This window comes from Ictidomys tridecemlineatus, chromosome 7, assembly GCF_052094955.1.
Source record: "Ictidomys tridecemlineatus isolate mIctTri1 chromosome 7, mIctTri1.hap1, whole genome shotgun sequence".
Taxonomy (NCBI): Eukaryota; Metazoa; Chordata; class Mammalia; order Rodentia; family Sciuridae; genus Ictidomys; species Ictidomys tridecemlineatus.
In genome coordinates, this window is record NC_135483.1 from 164,957,176 (window position 1) to 164,981,774 (window position 24,599).

Below are 24,599 nucleotides of genomic sequence, written 5' to 3' on the forward strand. Positions count from 1 at the left end.
GATGCCCTGTGGTTCTGGCACCTCATTCTGTGTCAGGACATGTCAGAGGAAGGGGCCCTGACTCTGAAGTCTCACACTTAAACCTTCCTGCACCTTTCTCAGTAACTCCGTGTTTTGTTTTGTTTCATTGAGATATGTACCAAACTGTATGATGAAGATGAATTCCAGCCATTGGACCCATCCCAGGAGCCTATATTCCCTCCTGAACTGATAGTAAGATACTTCTATTGTTTCATAACATGATATGGTCTCTGCCTTTTTGTATTACACTATGAAATTACTAAGCTGTAACATTAAAAGTGAGAAGTGTGCCCAAGATAATGGAGCAAAAACCCATTTTTAGGGACTTTATTCAGATAAGTGGACCAGACAGCTTGGAAGAGTGGTGCTGCCAGGATCAGCTGCCAGGATGCATTGGTTGAATCCCATCAACTGAAGAGCCTCAGGCCAGAGTACAGTGACTCACCCAAGGTCATTGGTACTCTGTGAGATATCTTAAAGGTCATTTGTAAAACCAGTGAAGTAAGAATCCAATGATGGGCTGGAGATATGGCTCAAGCGATAGCGTGCTCGCCTGGCATGTGTGTGGCCAGGGTTCCATCCTCAGCACCACATACAAACAAAGATGTTGTGTCCGCCGAAAACTAAAAAATAAATAGTAAAAAATTTTTTAAAAAAAAGAATCCAATGACACTTAGAATAGCAGAATCATACTATTCTTACATTTAGTTTCTGTAATTTCAACTCAGGGTGGGAAAGAGAAAGGGAAAATAACGTATATAGTGCAGTGTGTCTGCCACTCTCTTCTGTGCCTGGAGAGAACACGAGAGAGGTGATTCCACTAGCTTCAGAAGGTCTCAGTCCCCACACACCTCTCAGAATGTGAGAACTTGGGCATCCTGAGTACAAATCTAGAAATAAAAATTACATGCATAGTGTAGCTGTCTGTACGCACATATCTAAATATAGACATAGAGACAGTTGTTCAAAAAACCCATTTATGCAATTCCTGCTGAGTGATTTAAGGGATGCTTTTCAAGGATAATTTTGTCTATAAACAATTCTTGTCCAGCAGAAAATCTCAAACCCAAAGATGAGTCTCCTCTGAGTCACTGTTGGGCAGAACTAGAGCAGGAAGCCTGGCATCTTAGTTCCAGGCCAAGCCACCTTCACTACATTGTGCTATTTCCTCTTCACACACTCACTTCACAAACACAAACGGAGTTTAGGCCACTCTCCATGATGATTCTTTAGCAGTGCCATATGGATCTTATCAACAGATGACTCATTGGCGATCCCTAGAAGCTGGGTCTCTCCAGAAAGCTAAAATGCAGCCCACCTGGACACCCAGAGCTGTGGATACACTCGTGGCTTGTGTTCAAGAGCCCTGCTTGAAAGTGTGTTACATTTGCTTCTCTGCAGAGAATGGCAGAAGATCCAAATAAGAGGAGATTGACATTCCAAGGGGAGAGGACTACCTGGATCACCCCTGTAACCCTGGACGACCTTCTGGAGCTGAAAGCCAATTTCCCAAAAGCCCCGCTTGTCATGGGGAACACTACAGTGGGTTAGTGTTTGCTTCCCTGTTCTTTAGAGTGGTTAGCCTAAACTCTGTGTCTCTTCTGAAACTCCTCGTAAGTGCAATTCCTTTTTGTTAATGAGACTCATGATCCTTTAGAATGATTTGTTGCTTTCTTTTGAATATAAGTTACGAGCATCACAATTTTCATTCTGGCTTATCAGTATTATTATTAGCATCCATTTTCTTCTTTTTTCTGATTGCTTGAAATGCTATTCCCCCTAAGGACCCGCCATTAAGTTCAAAGATGAATTCCATCCAATTTTTATATCTCCACTTGGACTTCCAGAACTATACTTTGTGACCACCACAGATGATGGTAAGTACCTTCTTTCACAAATAAGATATAATTGTTGGCTATTGGGCTGTTGGGAAGCAACCACAAGTGCTGAGTGATTTTGAGATTTCACAGAATAACTCACCTCACTTATTTATTCAGATATTTACTGAGCACCTACCCTGTGTCTTTTATGAGCATTTTCAAATGGATTTACTCAGCTTCATCACTGAGCTCTACATCATCATAGGAGCCATAATAGCAGAAAGATGTCACATACCTCACCAGGTATTTAAGGATTGACCAAACAAGAAACTGAAGACATGTGCTGTCCAGTAGGAAAGGTTCTTGTCACACATTACTCTCTGATTCACAAATTTTCTCAAGACTCATTCCATATACACATACACAAACATATGCACACACACATACACATATCTTGACCACAAGAAATGTAACTATGAACAACAAATTTGTTTGAAATGTAACTATGAACAACAATTTTTTTTATCTTCACATGCTTTACAACAACCCCGAGAGATAGACAGACATAGCAGGCAGCCATGGTATCTCTATTACCCTACAGACGGTATAGAATCAAAGGGCTTAAGTAACTTCATCAATATCACACAGCTAGCATATCCAGGTCAAGGCTCCAACCCAGGTCTTCTTGCTCCACCTAATGCACTAAGGAAGGCAATCTGAAAAACACATCCCACCATCCACTACCCAGACTAAGCACTGGAATGATAATGACTGTAGAAACTAAAAATCCTATAAAGCAAGGTTCTCCCCAGTGAGGAAACAGAAATCAAGTAGACAATTTCTTGACAGCCCCTCTGACCTGCCAGTCTGAAGTCAGTCTGTCTGTTCACTTTCTAACCAACCTGTTGGAAAGTCTATATCAATGGACTCACAGGGAGAGATCGGGCAAGGGAGGCCAGCCATGTAGAGCAGAAGGTTGGGAGAAGGTGTGGGAAGTATTTGGTTAGGGTGTGGTGAGGAGGTGGGGAGGAGGTAGAGCCTGTGGGATCCAAATCAGTGTTTGGGTCTTCACTGTTGTCCCTCCGGGGAGCAATAGGCACTGTTTCCCTAACCATCCATCTAGTAGATTTTAATACCACCCATAAAATGTATATCTTTTTTATGTGCAGTGTGTGTTTTGGTGCTTTATACATAAAAAGAGTTTCGCACTCCTTTGGGAGCAATATTGCCCCCATTGAGGATGCATGGACTAGATGACATCACTACTTAAACCATACCCTGTAAGCATACCTGCAAATAAAATTGACCCAAGATATGGCAGTTGTCTATTCTTTTTTATCTTTTTGATGTGAGAACAATAAGAAGAGATAACTGAAGAAGGACAAATGGGCAATTGACATTTTTCAGGTTAATTTTTATTTAGGCTTTGTAAGCTTAAAAACAAAACAAAAAACCCTTATGAGACCTTGACTAAGATTTCCCTATTTGAGCAATTTATTTAGGAAAAGTAAATGAAGTACTGAATTTCAGTTATTCGTGCTTGATATGTGCTAAAGTCTATGACACACATGACTGAGAAAAGGAGTTTGGTGTTCAGTATTTGAGAGTAAAGCAGATTGCCAGAAATATTTTTAATTATTGTATTTGTTGGTTGTTGTTCTGAGTGAATATGGAAAGCGAAGACAGATTGAAGAGACTGGTTTCATGCAGTCCTATCTTGTTAAAGTTCAGTTAAGCTTATATTCCACTATCTTATTTTTAGGGGTAACAATAGGTGCAGGATACAGCCTGGCCCAGTTGAATGATGCCTTACAAATTATTGTTTCGGAGCAACCAAAGGAGAAGACTAAGACATTTCGCGCCCTCCTGAAGCAACTGAGGACACTTGCAGGAGCCCAGATTAGAAACATGGCTGTACGTTCTCTATTAGATAAAATAAGTCACAGTTCTGGACAGACATACAGTTCTGCTCATTTTAACCAGTGTTATCCTGAAGAGGAATCCTAAGTCAATGTTGAACATGTCTCCTCAATATGAGAGTGGGGATGGGTGGAGGTGTTCAAAGTAAGAGAACTGTGATATAACAAGATTATGATACAAGAGTCAGAAGATTCCCAAATCCTAGTCCCAATTACCTGTGATGATGTATGATCCTGGAGAAGCTATTTGATCTCTTTAAACCACTGTCTCTTAATTTTTGAAATTAAGGTCCAACCCAATGGACTGTCTCTAAGGTACTGTCCAGCTCTAACAGTCTATGAAATATGCCTCCAAGATGCTCTTTTATGGCTGGTTCTCCTCTTAGATCTTTGTATTAAGGTCAGTTTCTAAATGTGTCTCCCACATGTGCATTCATGGATTCCCCCAGTTGTCTAGCTTACTGGGGTTTCCTAGTTATTTAATATTTGAGAAAAAAAATCAAAGGGAGATCAGTAGAGTAGAAGAAGGGGATCCAGGAGAGTGAGGAGGAGAGGGGAAATACTGGGAAATTATATTGACCAAATTATATTGTGCACATGTACAAATATATAACAACAAATTCTACCATTATGTACAACTGTAATGTACCAATAAAAATACAGTGGGGGGGGACTTAAGAAAAATTGGCTCAGACTACTCCCCATTCCACACATGGTGGGTAGATTAGCAGGATTTGGTGGGGTCATGGGTCACTGTATTTCTCCTGTTTGGCTCTGGCTCTTTGGCTGATCCTCCAAATCTGCCCTTCATTTTCACCTTCTGCATCTTATGTCCCTTTTCTAAATGGCATTGCTCCTCTCAATTTCAACTTGACCCCGTAAGTCTTCAGAGAGCCCTTGTTTGAGTCAATGTGGAATAGCCTTTACTGAAAGTCCAAGGTGACAGAGAAGCATTCTATTTCACAGCAGCAAGATAGGCTCCATATCCCAGTTTTTCAATTTGCTCAGGCCACAGTCTCTCCACCCTCCTCATGTTGTCTGACACTTTCTCTACCCTTTGGCCAAACCTTCCCTTCCCGCTAACCTGCTTTCACCAGCTCCCAAAATCCCATTCATTTCCTTTTGTATCTATCTTCGTAGGTAAACACGCCTATCAAGGAATGTTTCCAAAGACAAATGCATATTTGAGTCAGTCCTTGAGGAAATCATTCCTCCTTGTTGCACATGGAAGAGGAATATTTTCTCAGGATGGGGTCAAGAGTGGGAATCTTGTATGATATGTTGTCTGAATCTACTTAGCTGCTTCCAAATTCACAGATCTTTCTGTGACACAAAGAAGAGAATTAAAAACTTAACACAAGGCCTCTGTATAGAGAATTCATTATCTGACAAACAACTAAGTACATCTTTTCAAATGCCATCCTTTTTTATTTAGACTTTAGGAGGACATGTGGCAAGCCAACCTCATTTTTCTGACCTAAATCCCATTTTAGCAGCAGGAAATGCAACCATCAACCTGATATCTAAAGGTAAGAGGCCAAGCTTCAGATATTCTACTTTAGACTTACCACTGTTTGTTTTGTAGCTTCTGCTGTAATTATTAGCTGGGGACCCAAGAATATTTAATTTCACTTCATAAGGCTATGTTTACATTGCTTCATCACACACCTTCAAAGGGTGAAACTTTGATCAGTTAGTCTGCTCTCCAGAGGTCCTTTATCTTACAAACTGGATACTTTTATTGCACCTGACAATTCTTCTTAAATATTTGACCAATTTGTGAGCAGTTAAAATTACAGTATCAAAGTAGTTGAAGAAAAATACTAATGAGCAGTCTCTCCATGGCATATTTCAATCCAGAGTTTCATAAAAATGGCAGTTTTTCTTATAAGAATTTCATTTTAAACTAAATGAAGTTTGTGGGACATCTTACCCATTACTTCTGTCCTTATTCAGATACTTTGAGCTTTTGGGAGGATTTTAAGTTTCAGGAAATTAAAACAAACTCATATCATTCGCAGGGCTACTGGTGTATGAGATTCTTCTCTGATTAAAATTACTTTTTTAAAGGTGACTCAAGAGAGTATGATAAACTAAGAGAACAATGTGTGTGTGTGTATGTGTGTGTGTGTGTGTGTGTGTACACATATATGCAAATAATCAAAGAGAAAGTGATATATCAGGAATCCCACCTCTGCCGGAAGTCCTACCTCTAGTACTATGGAAAGGTCATTCAATCTTTCCCAACCTCAATTTTACCATTTGTGAAATATAAACATTGCAGATTGTTTCCAAATAACTTTAAAGTTCCTTAAGGCCAAAATTTGTGAGTGGTGTATAAATGTGCTGTGAGAACAGAAAAGACTCCTCAGCTTATCAGGTCCATCCCTGTCATTGTGCAGATGGGAGCCCAAAACTGCCATGACTTGCTTTTCAGCAATCCAGGTTGGGAGCTGGAACTAGACCCCTGTGTTCTGGCTCCCGGCCCTCATGCTGTCTTTCCCACAGAGACATCACATCCACCCCTTGCCATGGGTTCTGCAGTGAAAAAGCTCAACCTAATCAAGGCCATTTTCTCTAACAGAAGGAGAACGGCAGATTCCATTAAATGGCCCTTTCCTGGAGAGAGCACCAGAGGCCAACCTGAAATCTGAAGAGATTGTCTTGTCCATTTTCATCCCCTACTCTACACAGGTGACGGTCCTGGAACTGCTGCCCTGCCCCACAGAAGCCCTGCTGGCCCTGCGCGGAAAGCCTGAGCTGCAAACAGGCTTCCAGGGGAAATGGCCCCCTATTCAGAACCAGCTGCTTCAGGGAGACTTTGGGCCTCTCACAGGGGGAGGCCAATTCCCAGATGGTCATTTGATTTTCTTTCATAGAAGGGTCACATTATAACTTTCATGGATCCTCAGCATTTGATTCTTCATGACTCCCTTCTTCCATAAATATATATATTTATGTTTGTATAAAGGCAAATATAACCCTGGCTGCATTCAGTACTCTATACACATTATTATTATTATTATTATTATTATTATTATTATTATTATTATTATATTCATTTCTTTCTTTTGATTTAAAAGAAATTAAGAGTGAAACATGGGCTTGATGTATATTACTCTGCCAAAGTTCAAGATAGCCTTTACACGAACTAAATATGTTTTTACTCTTGTTGATTTTATTTTGTAGTTTTCTAATAAATGGTCTAAAGATTTCTCGTTAATGTTTTGCAGAGGTACTGCTTTAAGAACACGTAACCTGGGTTAATTTTAGATAATAAATTATCACCTACAGGATAGAGAGATAGATATTAAAGCCCAGTACTCTGGTGATATTGATTTGCTGGATGTTTAAGATTAAGATTTAAAATTAAAGTTAAATTAAAAGGGCCAAAAAACCCAAAAGAACTCCTAATAGTATCCTGGTCCTTATCCTTGGGTCTAAGGGTACATCGGCCTTGCAAAAGCAAAATCTTTTTTGTGAGTAGAATTTTTGATTTCAGATGAATGTGCATCTTAGCCAAGATTGAGTACATAGTCAACATTAGCTAGGGGAAGCTTCTAACAAAGTAAAAGTTATTTCAGGTGTTTCAAAGTCAACCAACATTTATTAACCAAATCATTTAATAAGATTCTTTACCTACCGACTATGTATCACGGCACGGTGTTCAAACTGGAAGATACTATAAGAGTTAAAAGACATGGGGTCCTGTCCTCAGAGTCTCTAACAGGAAGGGCTTGAAAGGTAGGGTAGGGGAAGGGGGACCAATTGCCTGGGACAGGAAATGACAGGCAGCTAGAGTAGTTTCTATTGGGGGACAGCTGGTGACAGAGAGACTCCTGCCCTGAAAAGGGAGAGAAGGCAATCAGGGTCAGAATAAAAGATGATAGCCCTGAATCCATGGGGTGGCCAGTCTGGGCAGGAGAACCACGTGGAGCTGGGAGGTAGGGAACAGGGCAGCTGGACAGCCTGCAAGGTGAGGCAGGGAAGGTAGCCAAGGTCCATCACTGAGCATCTCAGCTGCTACAAGGACTTATGTGTTTTAGCAGGTGGCCACCTTTGAAGGCCTAAAGCAAGGTAAAATTTGAATAAAAGAGATATTTTAAGAATATTGATCCAGTAGAAGAAATGAGTGAGCATAAATTGGTTGGGGAAGGACTGAGGGCAGAAGGAGCAGTGAGGAGGCCAAGGCAGTGGCACCTTTTCTCCTGACTGTCCCCTCATCCCAACAGCAGCCCCCGTTACCAGCTGATCCAACCCAACTTCTCATTTTAAAGAAAATTAGAATGTAAACGGTTTAAGTCACTTACTTACCCAAGCTACATGTGGCCATCCAGAGTTGAAAGAAATAGAGCCCAGGGGATGAGCAGGGACTCTGGAGGCAGACAGCTCGGGAACCCCAGCTCTGCCACTTACTTACCCCAGCTCTTACACTTACTGTGTCTCTTTGTGCAAGTAGATCAGTGGAGATAAGCACTAACCCTTTCTCTATCTCTAGTGGCACTTTGTGTCGGGGCTCCGGCTGGCCCAACGGCAAGAGAATGCCTTTGCCATTGTCAATGCCGGGATGAGCGTGAAGTTTGAAGACAACACAAACACAGTCCGGGAGCTCCAGATGTTCTTTGGAAGTGTTGGCCCCACCGTGCTCTCTGCAAGCCAAACCTGCAGACGGCTTGTTGGGAGGTATGTCATGGCGTGTCTGAGACATGAAATGTGGGCCATTCTGTTTGGAATGTTTTAATAAAAAATGTACTTGGGAAATTTTTTTCAAACATATATATGGTCCCCTTAAAAAAATTAAGCACCGCAGAATTGGATGAAGAAAGTACAAGCCACCCAAAAGCCAGGCCTTTGAGAGAAAATGATTCTTTTATTGCAAGTTTCTGTAGTAAAGTTTATGCATAAATCACATGGTTTGAGTAGGTGGTACCTCTAAGGAATCTACTGTAAAATACGTAAATAGCTCTAATTCTGGGACTTAAGACATCTGAATATATTCTTACTCCACTTAAAGAACATGAAATATATTTTTAAAAAGTCACATTGTCTTTTTCTTGTAACTCTCATGACCTCTAGCATTTGGAGAGTAAGTTCTAAAAATTCTTCCAACTTGCAGTTTTACAATAAATTTAACCCATCATCAAAATTTAACCTTCTTTGTCAATACTAGCAATTAATGCCAGGTTTTTCAGATATGAAAATAAATCTATGCTTCCAAAATAACTCTGTACAAATTTCCGCTCGTGAAATTTTTCCAACTCTCTTCAATCATTGGGTCATTTACCATGTTTATGCAGTGTACTGTGTGTACCACTCACTGATCTAGTTCCTGCAGACACAGCAGAGCACAAGACAGACAGAGCTGCAGGTCTCAGGAAGCTTTGGTTTTAGTAGTGTTTTGGTTGTTTGTTTTGTTTTTGTTTTTCACTTGAGCTATGTGAGGTAAATCAATATTTCCAACTCATTTCATTAAAAAAAATAATAAAGGAGAATTCAGTAAGGAAACTTTGGGAGCCCCTGCATTAGATGCTTAAAAAAAAAAAAGCTAATGAAGTATTTTGAGAATCTTTTGTTCAGACTTCATAGATAATTACAGATGCCTGGAATTATAGCTCCGTGGTAGAGCAGTTGCCTAGCACATGTGAGCCCAGATTCAATCCCCTGTACTTCCCCAATTCTCTCTCTCTCTCTCTCTCTCTCTCTCTCTCTCTCTCTCTCTCACACACACACACACACACACACACACACACACACACAGACATACATACACACACACACACACACACACATACACACACACACAAACCAAAATGGTTACAGGATGCACTCCATCTTTCCTTGCCCTATCAGTTTCATATCTATCTGTCTTAGTACACTTTCTATTGCTATAACAAAATTCCTGAAACTGGATGATTTATAAAGGAAAGAGGTTTACTTTGGCGCAAGGTTCTGGAGGCTGGAAGTCCAAGAGCATGACACCCACAAAGGCTTCTTCCACTCCAACTTATAGCAAAAAGTTGAAGAGCAAGCAAGGAGGTGTTGGCTGAAGAGAGGACACAGTGGCATACTTGCATTTTAGCAGCATGCTGTTACAGTGACTAATCCAGTCTCTCAACTGCATTAATCTCTCTTAAAGATTTAGATCACCTCTTTCAACACCACCACAATGGCAATCAAATCTCAACATGAGTTTCAGAGATGATAAATCGTAGCACTGTCTTTGCCCCGTCTGTGAAACGTTTGCATTCTTACTGATAGACAGTGGGATGACGAGATGCTGAGTGACGCGTGCCAGTGGGTCCTGGATGAGATCCACATTCCCCCAGCAGCTGAGGGTGGCATGGTGACATACCGGCGGACACTCATCATCAGCTTACTCTTCAAATTCTACCTCAAAGTGCGGCAAGGGCTGAACAAAATGGTAAATGATTTCTCTGGGTCTCTGGTTCCTTGTCATTCTGAGCATGGGTCTGCACAGGAAGACTTTCCCTGCCTGGTTTGGATAATACACTGAGTGTACCTGGCATGGTGCCCCCCATGGTGCTTCCTAGCCTCCAGCCCTGCCTCTGGACCTGGAGTGGTTTCTCCTCCCCTTTCCCCTCCTGTACTCCCAGGCTCTGAAGGGGGCAGCCTTGTTAGTCTATTTGCCCTATGATCCATGTGACAGGTGCTAAAACGTAATAAGAGGTTAACTAACCATGGTGAAAAGCCTTCAGTAAGTAAATTATACCTTTTCCTTGTTTGAAACAAATTTGCATAAAAATAATTATTTAATACTTTGAAAATATGAGTTAATGTAATCCTAGCTATTTGGGAGGCTGAGGCAGGAGGATCACAAGTTCAAGGCCAGTCTGGGCAATTTAGCAAGATCCATTTACAAAATAAACATGAAAAAATGTCTGAGAATGTAGCTCACTGGTAGAGCAACACTGGCTTTAATCCCCAGTGCTGCAAAGGAAGGAAGAAGGGAAGAAAGGAGGGAAGGAAGAAAGGAAGGGAGGGTGGGAGAGAGGAAGGGAGATGTGAGTAAAGCAAAAAGGAAGAAAAAAATGATTTGTGACCCCCATCATCCTTATTCAACCATTATTAATATTTTAGTGCACATCCTTCTAAACCCTTCTTTATGGATGTGTGTGTGTGTGCATATTAATAACTGTTCAATAGACGTTGCTTGTTGAGACCCATCTGTGAACTATTTATACATGAGGATCTTTTCAGCAGGGTAGCCAGTGAGTGGGAAAGCCTGGTATTGGGAACTTCCCGTGGCAATCTCACAGGGTAAGATTGCCCACAAACATGTGAACTCCCCCTGAGCTCTGCTCAGGAAGGTCCCATGTAGGACCAGAGATGGGGTGACCTGCTGTAGTCAACAGCCTCTCAGAGATGGCTGTGACCTGCCAATATGCCAGTCAACCTTTGACTGCCAGACATCACGAAGCAAGACACCACCTCTGAAACTTTATCCCTGCCTTTGATGTACCCCCTTAAATAAACCACAGGAGCCATTTTCTAATTGTCCAGCTCCAACTCCTGTGTGGCTGAACCTATCAGGTGGTCCATCCTTTAAAACCGTGATTGTGATTCTGCCTTTTGTTCTTTACTAATTATTTCAGACTTTAAGTTCTTCAGAGGCTTATCCCTCTGAGCAGGCAAAAGGACCCTGGCAAGGTGCTAGCCACTCCTCGATAGTTGCTTACTTATTTTACTTAGTAATATGAACATCTTTCAATGTCATTAAATATTTCTCAGTGGCATTGTGACCAAATGGTTGCATGCATATTTATGGATGACTGTACAGTTATTTGATCCATACCTTATTTTTAAACATTTAAATTGCTTCAAGTTTTCTGTTAACTAGTTTTTTCTTACTCAACCTCGTTTAAAATAACTTCCACAGCAGTGTTTCTTCTACTAAATATTATTGATATATCTTATTATTATACACAATTATATACAATTATATATTCTATTATGTATTATATAGCATATTCTATATACAAATATATGTATAATTTATTAAATATGTTTTATTTTACCTATATTCATTATTATATATTGTCATATATTGCACACTTTTACATATTTTATCACTATAGAAGAATTCAAAATAGAGAGGGGCAAAATTTTTTTAAATCAACTGTAATCCAATAATCTACTATTACTATTAACATTTTAGGATATACACTTTGATATTTTTCAATTTCCTTTTACTAAATTGGAAGCATACTATACATAAATTCTGTAGCATTTTTTTTACTTAACTATATTCCCTGAAGTATATTTCTTCATCATCATAAAAACACTCCTACAAAACCATTTTTTTATGATTACAGAATATTGCATCCTGCTGTCACAGTGACTAATCCAGTCTTTGTGTTAAGCCATTTTCCTATTGTTTGATATTTAATTTAATTCCATTTTCTTCACTATCATAAATAATCTAAAATTGAACATTCTTGTAAATTAAGCACTGCTTGTTCCTCAGTTGCTTCTTGGAGATACAAGCTGAGAAGATTGGCCTGGATTTGAAAGCTCAGCCTCCATTTAGAAGTGCACATATTTGCACTCATTCATGATGACTTTGTCCAGTCTGATAGGTGGCTTATACCTGTAAGACCAGCATTTTGGGAGCTGAAGCAGGAGGACTGCAAGTTCAAGGCCAGCTTCAGGAAGTTAGTGATAGCCTGTCTCAAAAGTTTTTTAAAAATTAATTAATTTAATTAAATTTTTAAAAGAAAAGAGAGAGACCTTGTCAAGAAGGGAAGTCTTGGCTCTTGGAAACAACCTCACTTTTCTGTGTGCACAAGTGGATGCAGTAGTTATTCTCCAAACCTCGCCCACTAGCTTAGAGAACTCTAGGCTCAGGGCTTTCTGCCAACAGAGCTGCAACCTAAGATCTCAGAGAATCCACTGGATAACCCCATTTTTCCATGTTTTTCAATGTTAATCATTTATATAGCAAAATTAAATGTGAAATAATCTTTTCAGGATCCCCAGAAGTTTCCCGATATCCCAGAAAAGTTCTTGAGTGCTTTAGAAGATTTCCCCATAGAAACACCACAAGGAATCCAGATGTTCCAGGTGGGTGGGTAAAGTTTTTATTAATCTATGTATGTGTTTGGGATACATATGCCCGTTATATATTTATTACTAGTAGAGTCTACAAAAGCCTAATGTCACCCACACACAAATTGCTTGGTTGGCTACTGTGCTTTCATTCAGGGCTACTCAAATAATTCTATTCTGAATTTTTTTTCTCCATTATTTTCAGTTTTGTTGCCTAAATATTTCCCCCTTTATTTGACCAGTATCCATCCATCCTTTAAAACCTGACTCAACATTTACTGCCGCTAGAAAGCCTTCTTGCTTCATGACAACCACCCTGAATCTCCCAGGAACTTAGATATTTTTGTTACACTTTATCAATTGTGTAAATTATTCTTTATTGCCATATGAAATAGACCGCCTTATTTTAATGTGTGTTTGTGTGGGTTCTGATGCCTCAATGAGATTGTAAGAATCCTTGAAGACAGGAATGATGTCTTCTTTGGGGGGGGGGGCAGGAATGGGGATTTTAATCAGAATATATCCCTTACTATAGAACTCATGGATACTAATTAACCTGATTCACAGATATGAATATCTAATTACCTATAGTTTTCATTTGTTTGTTTGTTTGTTCACTTGTGAGTAAGCTAGACAAATCAAATCAAATTTTCAGGATATGAGAGAACTTCCAGTATAAATTTTACTTGCTTTGTTCATTAACAGTGTGTGGATCCCCACCAATCCCCACAAGATCCAGTTGGCCACCCAGTCATGCACCAGTCGGCCATTAAACATGCCACAGGGGAAGCCATATTTTGTGATGACATGCCCCGCCTTGACCAGGAACTCTTCCTTGCTGTAGTCACCAGCACCAGAGCTCATGCAAAGATCATGTAAGGAAACAAAAGATGTTCCCATATGTTACTAAAATGCATTCACAGTTTCACATTCAAATTGAGAGGCTATTGCATATTTAAGTCAATTTAGAATACTCATTTCTTCTTCTGGATAAGAAAAAGTTTTTGTTTTTTTTTCCAGAGATGCCCATGGCATTTGTTAATACCAGCCAAAAGTCCCTATTTACAGCCACACTGTTCATGACATTGAAGTGCTTAGGACCAGTTGAGAAAAGTCATTTTTAAGCATAGTTATTAAAGAATCTATGACCAAGAGTTAGAACACCTGCTAGATAGTAATATTTTTCAACATAGACTATTGGTCCATTATTTAGTTATGAAGTCCACATATATTTTTTTCTACTTGAGAAATCGTTTATATTGTGCCATGAACTTACTTCTGCATCTTTAATATCTACCATCATGTTTTCCCTGCTAGATCAATTGATACTTCAGAAGCCCTGTCACTTCCAGGTGTGGCTGATGTAATCACAGCAGAGGATGTTCCAGGGGATAATAACCATCACGGAGAGATTTTTTATGCACAGAATGAGGTGTGTGATTTGTGCATGGTTTATGATTTGAACACTTTGCTGGAGAGACCAAAATGATTATCAGTTGCCACTGTAACATCCACAGATTTACATGCACACCACAAAAACTGGAAACCAATGACTCCTCCACCTCTGTGATTCTCCACTTCTCTCTTAAATCAGGGGTCTCTTTGAGTTTCCGATCAGAAGTCATCAGTCTTCTTAAGGAAGGTCTCTGAATAACTGTGAAAGAGAAGCAATATGGAACAGAGACATTATATTAGGTAGAGGGGAGTGAAGGGAGGGGAGGGGGTATGGGGTTTGGAAGGATAGTAGAGTGAAGCAGATATTATTACCCTATGTACATATATAACTGTATGACCAGTGGGATTCTACATGATGTACAACCAAAAGAATGAGAAATTATACTCCATCTATGTATGATGTATGAAATGAATTCTACTGTCATGTGCAACTAATTAGAACAAATTTAAGAAAGAACAGACATTGAAAGAAAGCAGAATTTCAGGTTGACCAGATCACTGTGTGTGCTGCAAGAATGACGAGGAGTGGGAAGACAGCAGAAGGCAGATCATGAAAGTCAAGAGAGTTAAGTTCTGCAACCAGTTTTTGTGTCCCCTAAGTCCCAGTGGAGCCACTGGTTTAAATTTTATTCTCATAGGTAGAAAATAGTTTTCTTTTTGGCCAGAAAATCCAGCAGGTGAATGTTAAAATGTGGGAATGATCACTCCTTTCTGATGAGTCTATGCCCTTAGCTAATCAGCAGCATGTGGCTTTCCTGCAGGTCATTTGTGTGGGTCAGATCGTCTGCACCGTGGCTGCCGATACCTATGCTCATGCCAAAGAGGCAGCTAAAAAAGTGAAGATCACTTACGAAGACATAGAACCAAGGATTATCACAATAGAGGTAGTCTGACCACTTTGCATCTTGTAGCATGATTAGGGCAGTATACTTTGGGACAGAATTCAGTCATGGAGTTATAAAATAGTATAAGCTGGGCTCCATCTATATACTTTGTTCAGTGCAATCCTAGAGAAAGGCTCTAGTAATCAGCACCTCAAGACAGAATCCCGAGAGCTTTCCTGTCCAAACACCTTCTTCCCCACAAGTACTTCTGCAGCCAGGACAGCAGTGCAACTAACTTCCTATGCCCATTTCTCCTGTGGCCTCTCACCAAAGCCTGCCTGAGTATTGCCCTCAAGACCCCACAAACAAAGCTAGTCAATGGGAAAATCTAGAGCTCCGAGGAACTCATAAACATTGTAACATTTGTTATATTACAACTGCTGGGTCCTCTGTTTCTCTGCCCACTGTTCTTAAGCACAAACTCAGAAGACAAACTACTTGGATCCATAATCTGATTCTGCCATTTAACAGCTTCTCAATAGAATGAAAACCTTGGCAAGTTACTTAAACTCCACAGACTTTGGTTTCTCATCTGTAAAATAAGAATTTTTTATTTTATTTATTTATTTATTTATTTATTTTTATTTTTTGGTAGTGGGGATTGAACTCAAGGGCACTTGACCACTGGGCCACTTCCCAAGCCCTATTTTGTACTTTATTTAGAGATAGGGTTTCACTGAGTTGCTTAGTGCCTTGCCATTGCTGAGGCTGGTTTTGAACTTGTGATCTTCCTGCCTCAGTCTCCCAAGTCACTGGGATTACAGGCATGTGCCACAAAGCCCCGAAAAATAGGAATCTTTATGAGGTTTAAATGAAAGAATCCAAGTAAACTACTTAGAATAGCACCTGGGGATGCAGTCAATAAATGTTGGCTATCATTTTTGGTTTTATGGTTATTAATGAGAGCAAAGATGTGCTGTTTTGTTTTATATCTCTAGTGCCTACCAGTGTTAAACCCACAGTTGGTGCTCAATAAGTTTATGTTGAGTGATAGTGGGATGGAAGGATAGATGAGCAGGTAGATGCCTAATCAGGTTGAACATCTTCATTGATTTTCCCATTCTTCCCAACAATTATCAAATTCAAATTTTTCCGATGATCTTATAACTGCCACTTACTTCTGCTCCTTTCTTCTCATTCTCACTTTCACTCCATCCTCCAGCACCATCCTCACCACCTTATTGTCTGAATAACCACTTAAAGAGGCTCTTGTCTACAGTTCAGCCCCTCTCCCAGCACATTAACATTTTCGAGTCCCCAAGTTCAGCAGTTTACCTTTCCTATTCAGCACAGTTCCCTTACATAAGATCTAACTCCTCAATGTAGAGTCAAGGTCTTTCCTACACCATCCTCAATCACCTTTCCACACTCATCTTCCACTGTTTATTGATAGACAACCTGCAACCTAACCAGTCTGTCCTCATTTTGGTCCCTCACCTGATCTCAGCCTTAAACTGTTATTTTATGATGAGCCTTTAACTTCAAATGATTGTGGATCTGATTCAGGTAGCCAATACAAGGCCGTTCCTGAGCATTCCACCCACCCCAGCCTCCTCCTCCTTAAACTCTTTTTACTCTATCATGAGCCCGTCTTACCCCAGAGTTGGCGCCTTAAAACCAAATGCCTCAGATAATCACTCAGCAATCTAGAGGTGAGGTCATGGCTAATAGAGCTTTGTATCCTTAGCTCTTCTCCAAGTCCTTGAAAAAAATTAGTGAGTCACCTCTGGATGCCTGTAATTCACTTTAATCCAATTTTCACTGACTCTTCACACTGTTTTAGCTCCAATTGTCTCTGTTTGTAAAGATCTATCTGAGGGGCTGGGATTGTGGCTCAGCGGTAGAGCACTCGCCTAGCACGTACAAGGCACTGGGGTTCAATCCTTAGCACCACATAAAAATAAATAATAAAATAAAGGTACTGTGTCAAACTACAACTAAAATATATATTTAAAAAAAAAAGATCTATCTGATAGAATAGAAGCATGGAATTCTGACGGGGGACAAATAGTTTATTAGGATGCAAATTTAAAAATTGTTTTGGTTTGTTTGTTTCTCCACTGCAGCAAGCCCTAGAGCACAATTCTTTTCTTTTTTCTGAGAAAAAAATTGAGCAAGGAGATGTAGAGCATGCCTTTAAGTATGTTGACCAAATCATTGAAGGTAAGTACAATAGTCTAGAGCCAGAAAATAGAAACTTCTAACGTAAAAAACTAATTTCAGTCATCTGGTTTGAGAAAAGCTGAAACTCTAAGGCAGGGCTTTTCTATCCTATTGTGGTTGTTGAACAACAATTTAAAATGCACGATGAGTTTAAAGCTTGATGAATTTTTACATATGTAGAAACCTATGCAAACACTACCCCATCAAGATACAGAACATTTCCCGTACCCCAGAATTCTTCCTACATCCTGTCTTGTAGCCCTCAAAAGTATTATTTTAACTTTTATCACTGTAGATTCATTTTATCTGTTTTGAACTTCACATATATGGAATCTTTTAATATAATCTTTTGATGTGCTTATTTTTTAATTTAACATTTTATATGGAAGAGTCTACCATGTTATTGTATGGATCTGTAGTTCTGTTTTCATTTTTCAGTAGTTACAACATTAGACAAATAGTCCACAATTTATTTACCCATTCTGCTATTGACAGACATTTGAGTTTTTATCAGTTTGGGACAATTATGAATAAAGCTTTTATAAACACTATTATACTTGTTTTTTAATGAACATAAGCACTTACTTCTAATGGAATATACCAGGACTTAAATGCTGAGTAATAGCATATTTGTATGTTTAGCTTTAGTAGTTAATGCCAAATATTTTTAAATGACAATGAAAGTCATACCAATTTTATTCCTATTAGCAATTAAGAAAATTCCATTGTTATTGCCAGGCTTTGCAGCTTTATCTAATCAGTTAGATGAGTACTGGTATCTTGTTATGATTTTAGCTGGATTTATTTAATTGACTAATGATGAACTGTTTTCATACGTGTATGGGCTCTTTTTATAATTCTTTTTGTTGAACTATCTATTCTAGTCTTTTGCCTATTTTTCCTTAATTTTTTAAATCCAAAAGTAAAAATTAATTATAATTAATAATACATTTATATCACATTACTATAATTATGTAATTGTTATTAATGTAATTGATAATATAATAAATAATCTATTTACTTACTGGTTTACAGATTTTAACATGTTTTTTTTTTTTTTTGGTACCAGGAATTGACTCATGGCCACTCAACCACTGAGCCTCATCCCCAGCCCTATTTTGTATTTTATTTAGAGACAGGATCTCACTGAGTTGCTTAGTACTTGCCTCACTTTTGCTGAGGCTGGCTTTGAACTTTCGATCCTCTTGGCTCAGCCTCCAGAGCCACTGGGATTACAGGCGTGTGCCACTGTGCCCAGCTCATTTTTATATTTTTTGGTACAAATTCTTTGTTGGTCAATTATATTCTTCCAGTCTGTGAATTATCTTTTCACTTTCTTTATGCTGATTTTTTATGATTAAAATGAAATCCAGTCTTTAATACACAGTGCCAAATTAACTGCATGTCCATATGAAACAAAAGGAATCTCGAACCCTTATACCATATAGAAAAATTAATTTGAGACAGATCATAGACCTAAATGTAAAAGCTGAAACAATCAAGCTTCTAGGAAAAACATAAGAAAACTTCTTCATGACCTTGGAACAGGCAAAAATTTCTCAACAGACACAAAAGCCAGCAATAACTATAAAGAAAAGTCACCTAAATTGAATTTCATCATAAAGAATTTGCTGGAATTTTGTCTGAGATTGCATTATAACATGTATTAATTTAACATAATTGAAATACTAATAATAAGTCTCATGAACCATAAACATAGTAGACCTTGCCTTTTATTTAGGTTTTCTTTCTCTCAGTAATTTTTACAGTTTTCACTATAGATATCTTGCACATCCTTCTTAATATTTATTCCCAGTATTTAGTGCCTTGTGATGCTATGATAAGTGATATTTAATTTTCAATACTTCTATCTAGTATGTGAAAACAATGTTTGTGTATTGATTGGCTACCTAGCAATTTTATTAAATTCATTTGCTCCTTTAATAGTCTTAGAGAATTTCTTGAATTTTCTATGTATTTAATCTGTGACTGTTTTCTATCTTTTTCAATCTTGATACTATTGTTTGTTTTGACTTGGTGCACTAAGATCTCATTAGTGTGATTTTAAAAATATCAATACCTGAATCACACCCTAGACCAATGATATCAGAATCTTGGAGTATAGAGTCAGAGCATAGATATATTTTTAAAACTCACCATGAGATTCTAATGTATGGCCAAGACTGGTATTCACAACTGTCATTTTGAAGAAAATTACTGTGTGTCTTTGATCAGAGAAAACAGCACAGGGTCTCTGACCAGTAGGTTCTAAATAATTGAAATGGCAAGTGCTATAAATGTTTATCTTTTATTAAAACCTGGTAGAGACTAGAAATCGTGTTTTGCAACATCATTCTATTTAAGCAGAAACTGCAAACTACCTCGCAATTATATAAACAATCCTTTACTTCAGAAGAGGACACAACTGGTAAGCTGGTGAGAGATGCTCAGGAATCTGACAGTATCCACTAACTATGCCAAAGGTCCAATACTCCTCAAGGATTCTGTTTTTTAAAATAAAATGAAATTTTCACAAAGGCTATAAGTTTGAGGTGAAAGTTATTCACCACCACTCCCCCAATAGTCACCTCAACTAACATTCCTCAGGTACTTACTGTGTCAATACCATGCTAAACATTTTATATGTACAACATTATTTAATCCTTATAACCTTAAGAAATCAGTATTTTTTCTAAACCTGTCTTAAGTAACTAAGCATTTACTACGTACTATTTGAAATGTGAGGGAAATAATTTTGAGAAGGAACATAGCCATAGCTTCATTTTAAAGGTTAAGAAACTGAGGTTTATAAAAGTTAAATCCCTGGCTCAGGTCTCCTATCCAGTTAGCTGTAGGACCAGGAATAGACCCTGGTTCTGGCTGGCCCAAAGGCCTTGCTTGTTGGGCACCATGCTAGATTGTCTTTTCATTTTTATTCTCACTCAAAGGGCAGATGATTGACAAGGTGCCATTTGGAATTGCTGCCATTTGGGATTTGGGCAATTGTGGGATTTCAAAATGTTGGAACAAGGTAGGAAATTTGAAACATGAAGAAAAGAAATGACTAAGAGTCACAGAGAGTGCCAACATGAAGAAGTGTAGTAGCTAAGAGCATGCACCCTGGCTGGAGTTGGGTGACCCAGGTGTGAATCCCAGTTCTTGTGACTTTGGACGGTTTCCTTAACCTTTCTATGTCCTGGCTTCTCAATCTGCAAGATGTAGATAATAATACATGTTTCATGGATTTAAGGGTGGATTTGAGGATTAAATGAATTAAATGAATTAATCATCTATGAAGTGCTAAGCCTTAGAAAAATACCTGGTATACTACAACACTATGTAATATTAAGTAAATACATTTGAGTTTAAAATAATACCCTGATAGCATTAGGATTATTTTGAGCTGAGGGCAATTGAGAAATACCAGGAACAGAAAAAAAAAAAAGCCACTTTTTTCCAACTGAGCTGCATTTCCTATTAACTCCAAAAGCAGGGTATATGTTTCCTTTTGAGAAGATGTTCCCCTCCCCCCTCACACAGGGAAGGGCAAAACAAATTGTGACAGTGAGCTGCTTAACGCTTTGAATATAGCCCTTGCTGCTCTGCCACTGCAACTTATTTTTTAAATGAACATGTTTCTTTCTGTTTCTTTCTCCTTGCTCCTCCCTAATCTCAGGGGAAACAGGATAACCTTTCTTCCCCATTTTAAGCAGATTTATCTGTCCTTGAGCACACACCCACCATAGGAACAAAGTAATCCAGACTTTGGGGATGGCATAAAATGATCTCAGAAATGACTCCCAAATTAACAAGTGAATTACAACTCCAATAGAGAACAAGTGGAATGTAGCCTTTGTATCACCTCCTTAAAAGCCCCCTGCTCCTACTGACGGGCAGAATCATAGCCTTTGGAAAAGTAGTTCCCTGTGATTCTCCTTTGCTAGCAAAATAATAAAACTTATTTTTCCTTTTTCTCAAAACCATGTCCTCCTTACTGGAATTGGCATCAGGGACAAGGAGTACAACAGTATCACAAAAAGTGTTTTAACCAAATGATATAAGTCCAGCTCTCCATAACATAAAGCAACTTGGTCTTTATAAACAAAATGCCACCAATAGTGCCCATGTTGGTACCTGTGACTTAACATTGTCCTGTGTTCATGCTTTACAGGTGAGGTCCATGTGGAAGGACAGGAACATTTTTACATGGAAACACAAACGATGCTGGCTATACCAAAAGCAGAAGACAAAGAGATGGTGTTACACCTTGGAACACAGTTCCCAACACATGTGCAGGTAATAGGCTGTTTTTGGAAATGAGACTCCAAATGACCTCTCATTCTTGTGCCTTGAACTATGTGCATCCCTGACATTGGTTGAAATCCAGTGAGAATAAAATGGAATAAATAACTTTCAACATGATTTGGAAATTTTGCTACCTTCCAAAACATAGGACAAGGTTCATCTTTCCCTCTTAAGAATTGATCTCAGGGAGGTCAAATCCTTAGTACTGTATGTTAATTTTCCTTTATATGTCACTGGTATTGCTATTCTATATAAATGTTCTACTATATCGGTGGTATGTGGGTAAAGCAATTGCATTTCCAAGACATTTTCAGACATTGACAGAGTAGCAACTAAATTCCAGTCCTATGCTGTGGCTTGAGATATAAAGCAGTGTTGTACCCAGAGAAGTGAAAAAAAAAAGTCCTGATATTCCCATGTTTCAAAAATGGAGTTGCTCCATAACACTGTCCGGTACAAGGGGATACTTTAAAAATAGTGACAAGTGTCACTGGGAGGGAATCCTGACACCTTGAGGACCTGAAGGAGTGGCTCCATGGGAAGAAGAAGTTACCAGTTGCTATTCAGGCAAAATGAAAGGCTGAAGTCACTGGCTCTGAGCAGGGATATGGCTGTGACCTCCACAGTTGCAAGTTTTGAAGTGGATGGAGGAGGGGTGAGGGATATGAGTTTTACCTCTAAGCAGCCTTGTGATCTCTTGAAAGTTGCTGGGCATCAATATTCTTTTCTGTAAATTGAGGGAGGTAATAAGATCCCTGAGGTCCCTTTTTGCCAGAGGTTTGGGTTCTGGGCTTCCAGGGATAAGGTGCATGTGTCCAGATCACCATTGCCACCCACCACCAACACCATCAGTTCCACACAGCAGGCATCTTCCAAGGGTTACTAAAAAACTTAGGGCAGCATCAAAAGCAGTTACAGCAAAGCATTTGAGTGGACATTTCTGCAAAGAAGAAATATGAATGACTAATGATCACATGATACGATACTCTGAATCATCAGCTACCACAGTCTGGCTGGGCACAATCAGGGGCCACTTGTCAAAAGAAACTAACTTTATTTTTAGAACCACACATGCCAAACAAAACAGCTCCTCAGGAAAAACCCTCAGAGCCCAACTGCCACCACCGGCTTCCCACAAGCCTCTCCCAAAACCACAAGCCTCTCCACCTCCCACAATCCTCCTGCTCTTGAGACCAGTTGGCTGGGTCCTGTGGGCGGAGCCAAAAAAAGTCCGCCAATGAGCATCACCGCAGAGGAGCCAATGAGCTAGAAGTTGCTGGGGCTGCTGTGAGCCAATCATCAGCTGGCAATCTGAAAGTTTGCTGGGGCCCCTTCGCCTGTGGCTCTCAACAATCAGCCACAAGAGAAAGGCAAATCAAAGCCACAATGAGATATCACTCCACGCCCACTAACATGGCTATAATCTAAAAGAGAGATAATAACAAGTATTGACAAATATGTAGAGAAACTGGAACCTCCATAAATTGCTAATGAGCATGAAAAATGGTGTAGCCAATGTGAAAAACACTTAGGCAGTTTCTTTGGATGTTAAAGATGAAATGACCATATAAACCAGCAACTCTACAACTATCTACTCAACTATCTACCTTTGTCCACACAAAGGTTTAAACATAGATGTTCATAGGAGCATTACTCATAAGAGCCAAAATTAGAAACAACCCAATATCTATCAACTCATAAATAGATAAAATCTGATATATTCACACAATGGAATAATATTTAACCATAAAAAGCAATGAAAAACTCCTACATGACACAACATGGGTGACCCTTGAAAAAACATTATGCAAAGTGAAAGAAGACAGTCACAAAAGGTCACACATTGTACAATTCTATTTATATGGAATGTCCAAAATGGGCAAATCTATAGAGATGGAATATAGATTTGTGGTTGCCTAGGCTGGGAGGTTGCAAGAGATGAATTCTGACTGCTTAGTGAATACAAGGTTTCTTTGGAGATGCTGAAAATGTTCTCAAATCAGACTATGATAATGGTTAACAACTTTGTAAATATAAATATATGTGGAAGTACTTATTTTTTTTTTTACTGGACAGAGAGGAAACATGGATAAGAAAGTAAACTATTAAATTGCACTTATGAGGCCTTGGGGACTTACCTCTTATAGGAATATGTGGCTGCAGCACTCAGTGTCCCAAGAAGTAGAATCGCCTGCCACATGAAAAGAGCTGGAGGAGCATTTGGAGGGAAAGTGACCAAGCCCGCTCTTCTGGGAGCCATTAGTGCTGTGGCTGCCAATAAGTAAGTGACAGTGATCACTGTGTCATGTCAGCAGTCTGAGTGGCATGGATGGCACGTGATTCCTTCCAACCTTTCATCTCAGCCTTCAACTCAACTGAAATTGGCTGTGTGGAAGGAAGGTCAAAACCTCAGTCCTACAAGAGACACATCTTGTTATGGAATAAACCATGGGCTCTGCTGTTGCCTGCAGATGTTCACGCAGCCTCTGCCTCTTTCTGTTGGAATAACCAGACACTGGAGTAGCCACGATTTGTGAACCTTGTAACTACAAGAGTTCACCAAGACACACTCAGGACAAACTTGTCTTATCCCAGTCTACCACTAAAAAAAAAAAAAAAAAAAAAAAAAAAAAAAAAAAAGAGTTCTTGGAACTTTCCAACAATAGAAAAGGCTGTCCTTTAAGTAGCAGGTTTATAGGAGTTGGAAACATTCCATAAGAAACCAGAGTCCTTGATACACACTTTATGAAAAGGAAGTCTGCAAGGGAGGTTGAGCTGGACAGAGTGCTGAATCTCAAACTTTCAGCCTTAACAGCCCACCTACAGCAATGTGTTAATGCCCTCTTAATATCACAAGTGAAATGCATAATAATAAAGCCTATTTAAACACATAATTTCAAAATGATCATACAACTCTTTAATGTAAATATTAACAAGAAATAAAGGTGGAATCATTTATAACCAAA

At 39.0% G+C, this 24,599-nt stretch overlaps 1 protein-coding gene across 1 annotated transcript in view; it reads left to right on the forward strand.

The window, feature by feature from the left end:
- Positions 1-24,599, forward strand: part of LOC101973702 (aldehyde oxidase-like) — a 56,487-nt gene that overhangs the window by 16,953 nt on the left and 14,935 nt on the right. The window contains 15 exon segments of the mRNA NM_001282264.1: positions 133-213; positions 1,423-1,567; positions 1,806-1,898; positions 3,604-3,755; positions 5,196-5,289; positions 6,345-6,454; positions 8,259-8,443; positions 10,019-10,181; positions 12,749-12,841; positions 13,532-13,701; positions 14,144-14,258; positions 15,043-15,165; positions 17,232-17,328; positions 21,500-21,624; positions 23,781-23,914. Of these exon segments, the coding sequence (NP_001269193.1) occupies positions 133-213; positions 1,423-1,567; positions 1,806-1,898; positions 3,604-3,755; positions 5,196-5,289; positions 6,345-6,454; positions 8,259-8,443; positions 10,019-10,181; positions 12,749-12,841; positions 13,532-13,701; positions 14,144-14,258; positions 15,043-15,165; positions 17,232-17,328; positions 21,500-21,624; positions 23,781-23,914 (1,880 nt within the window).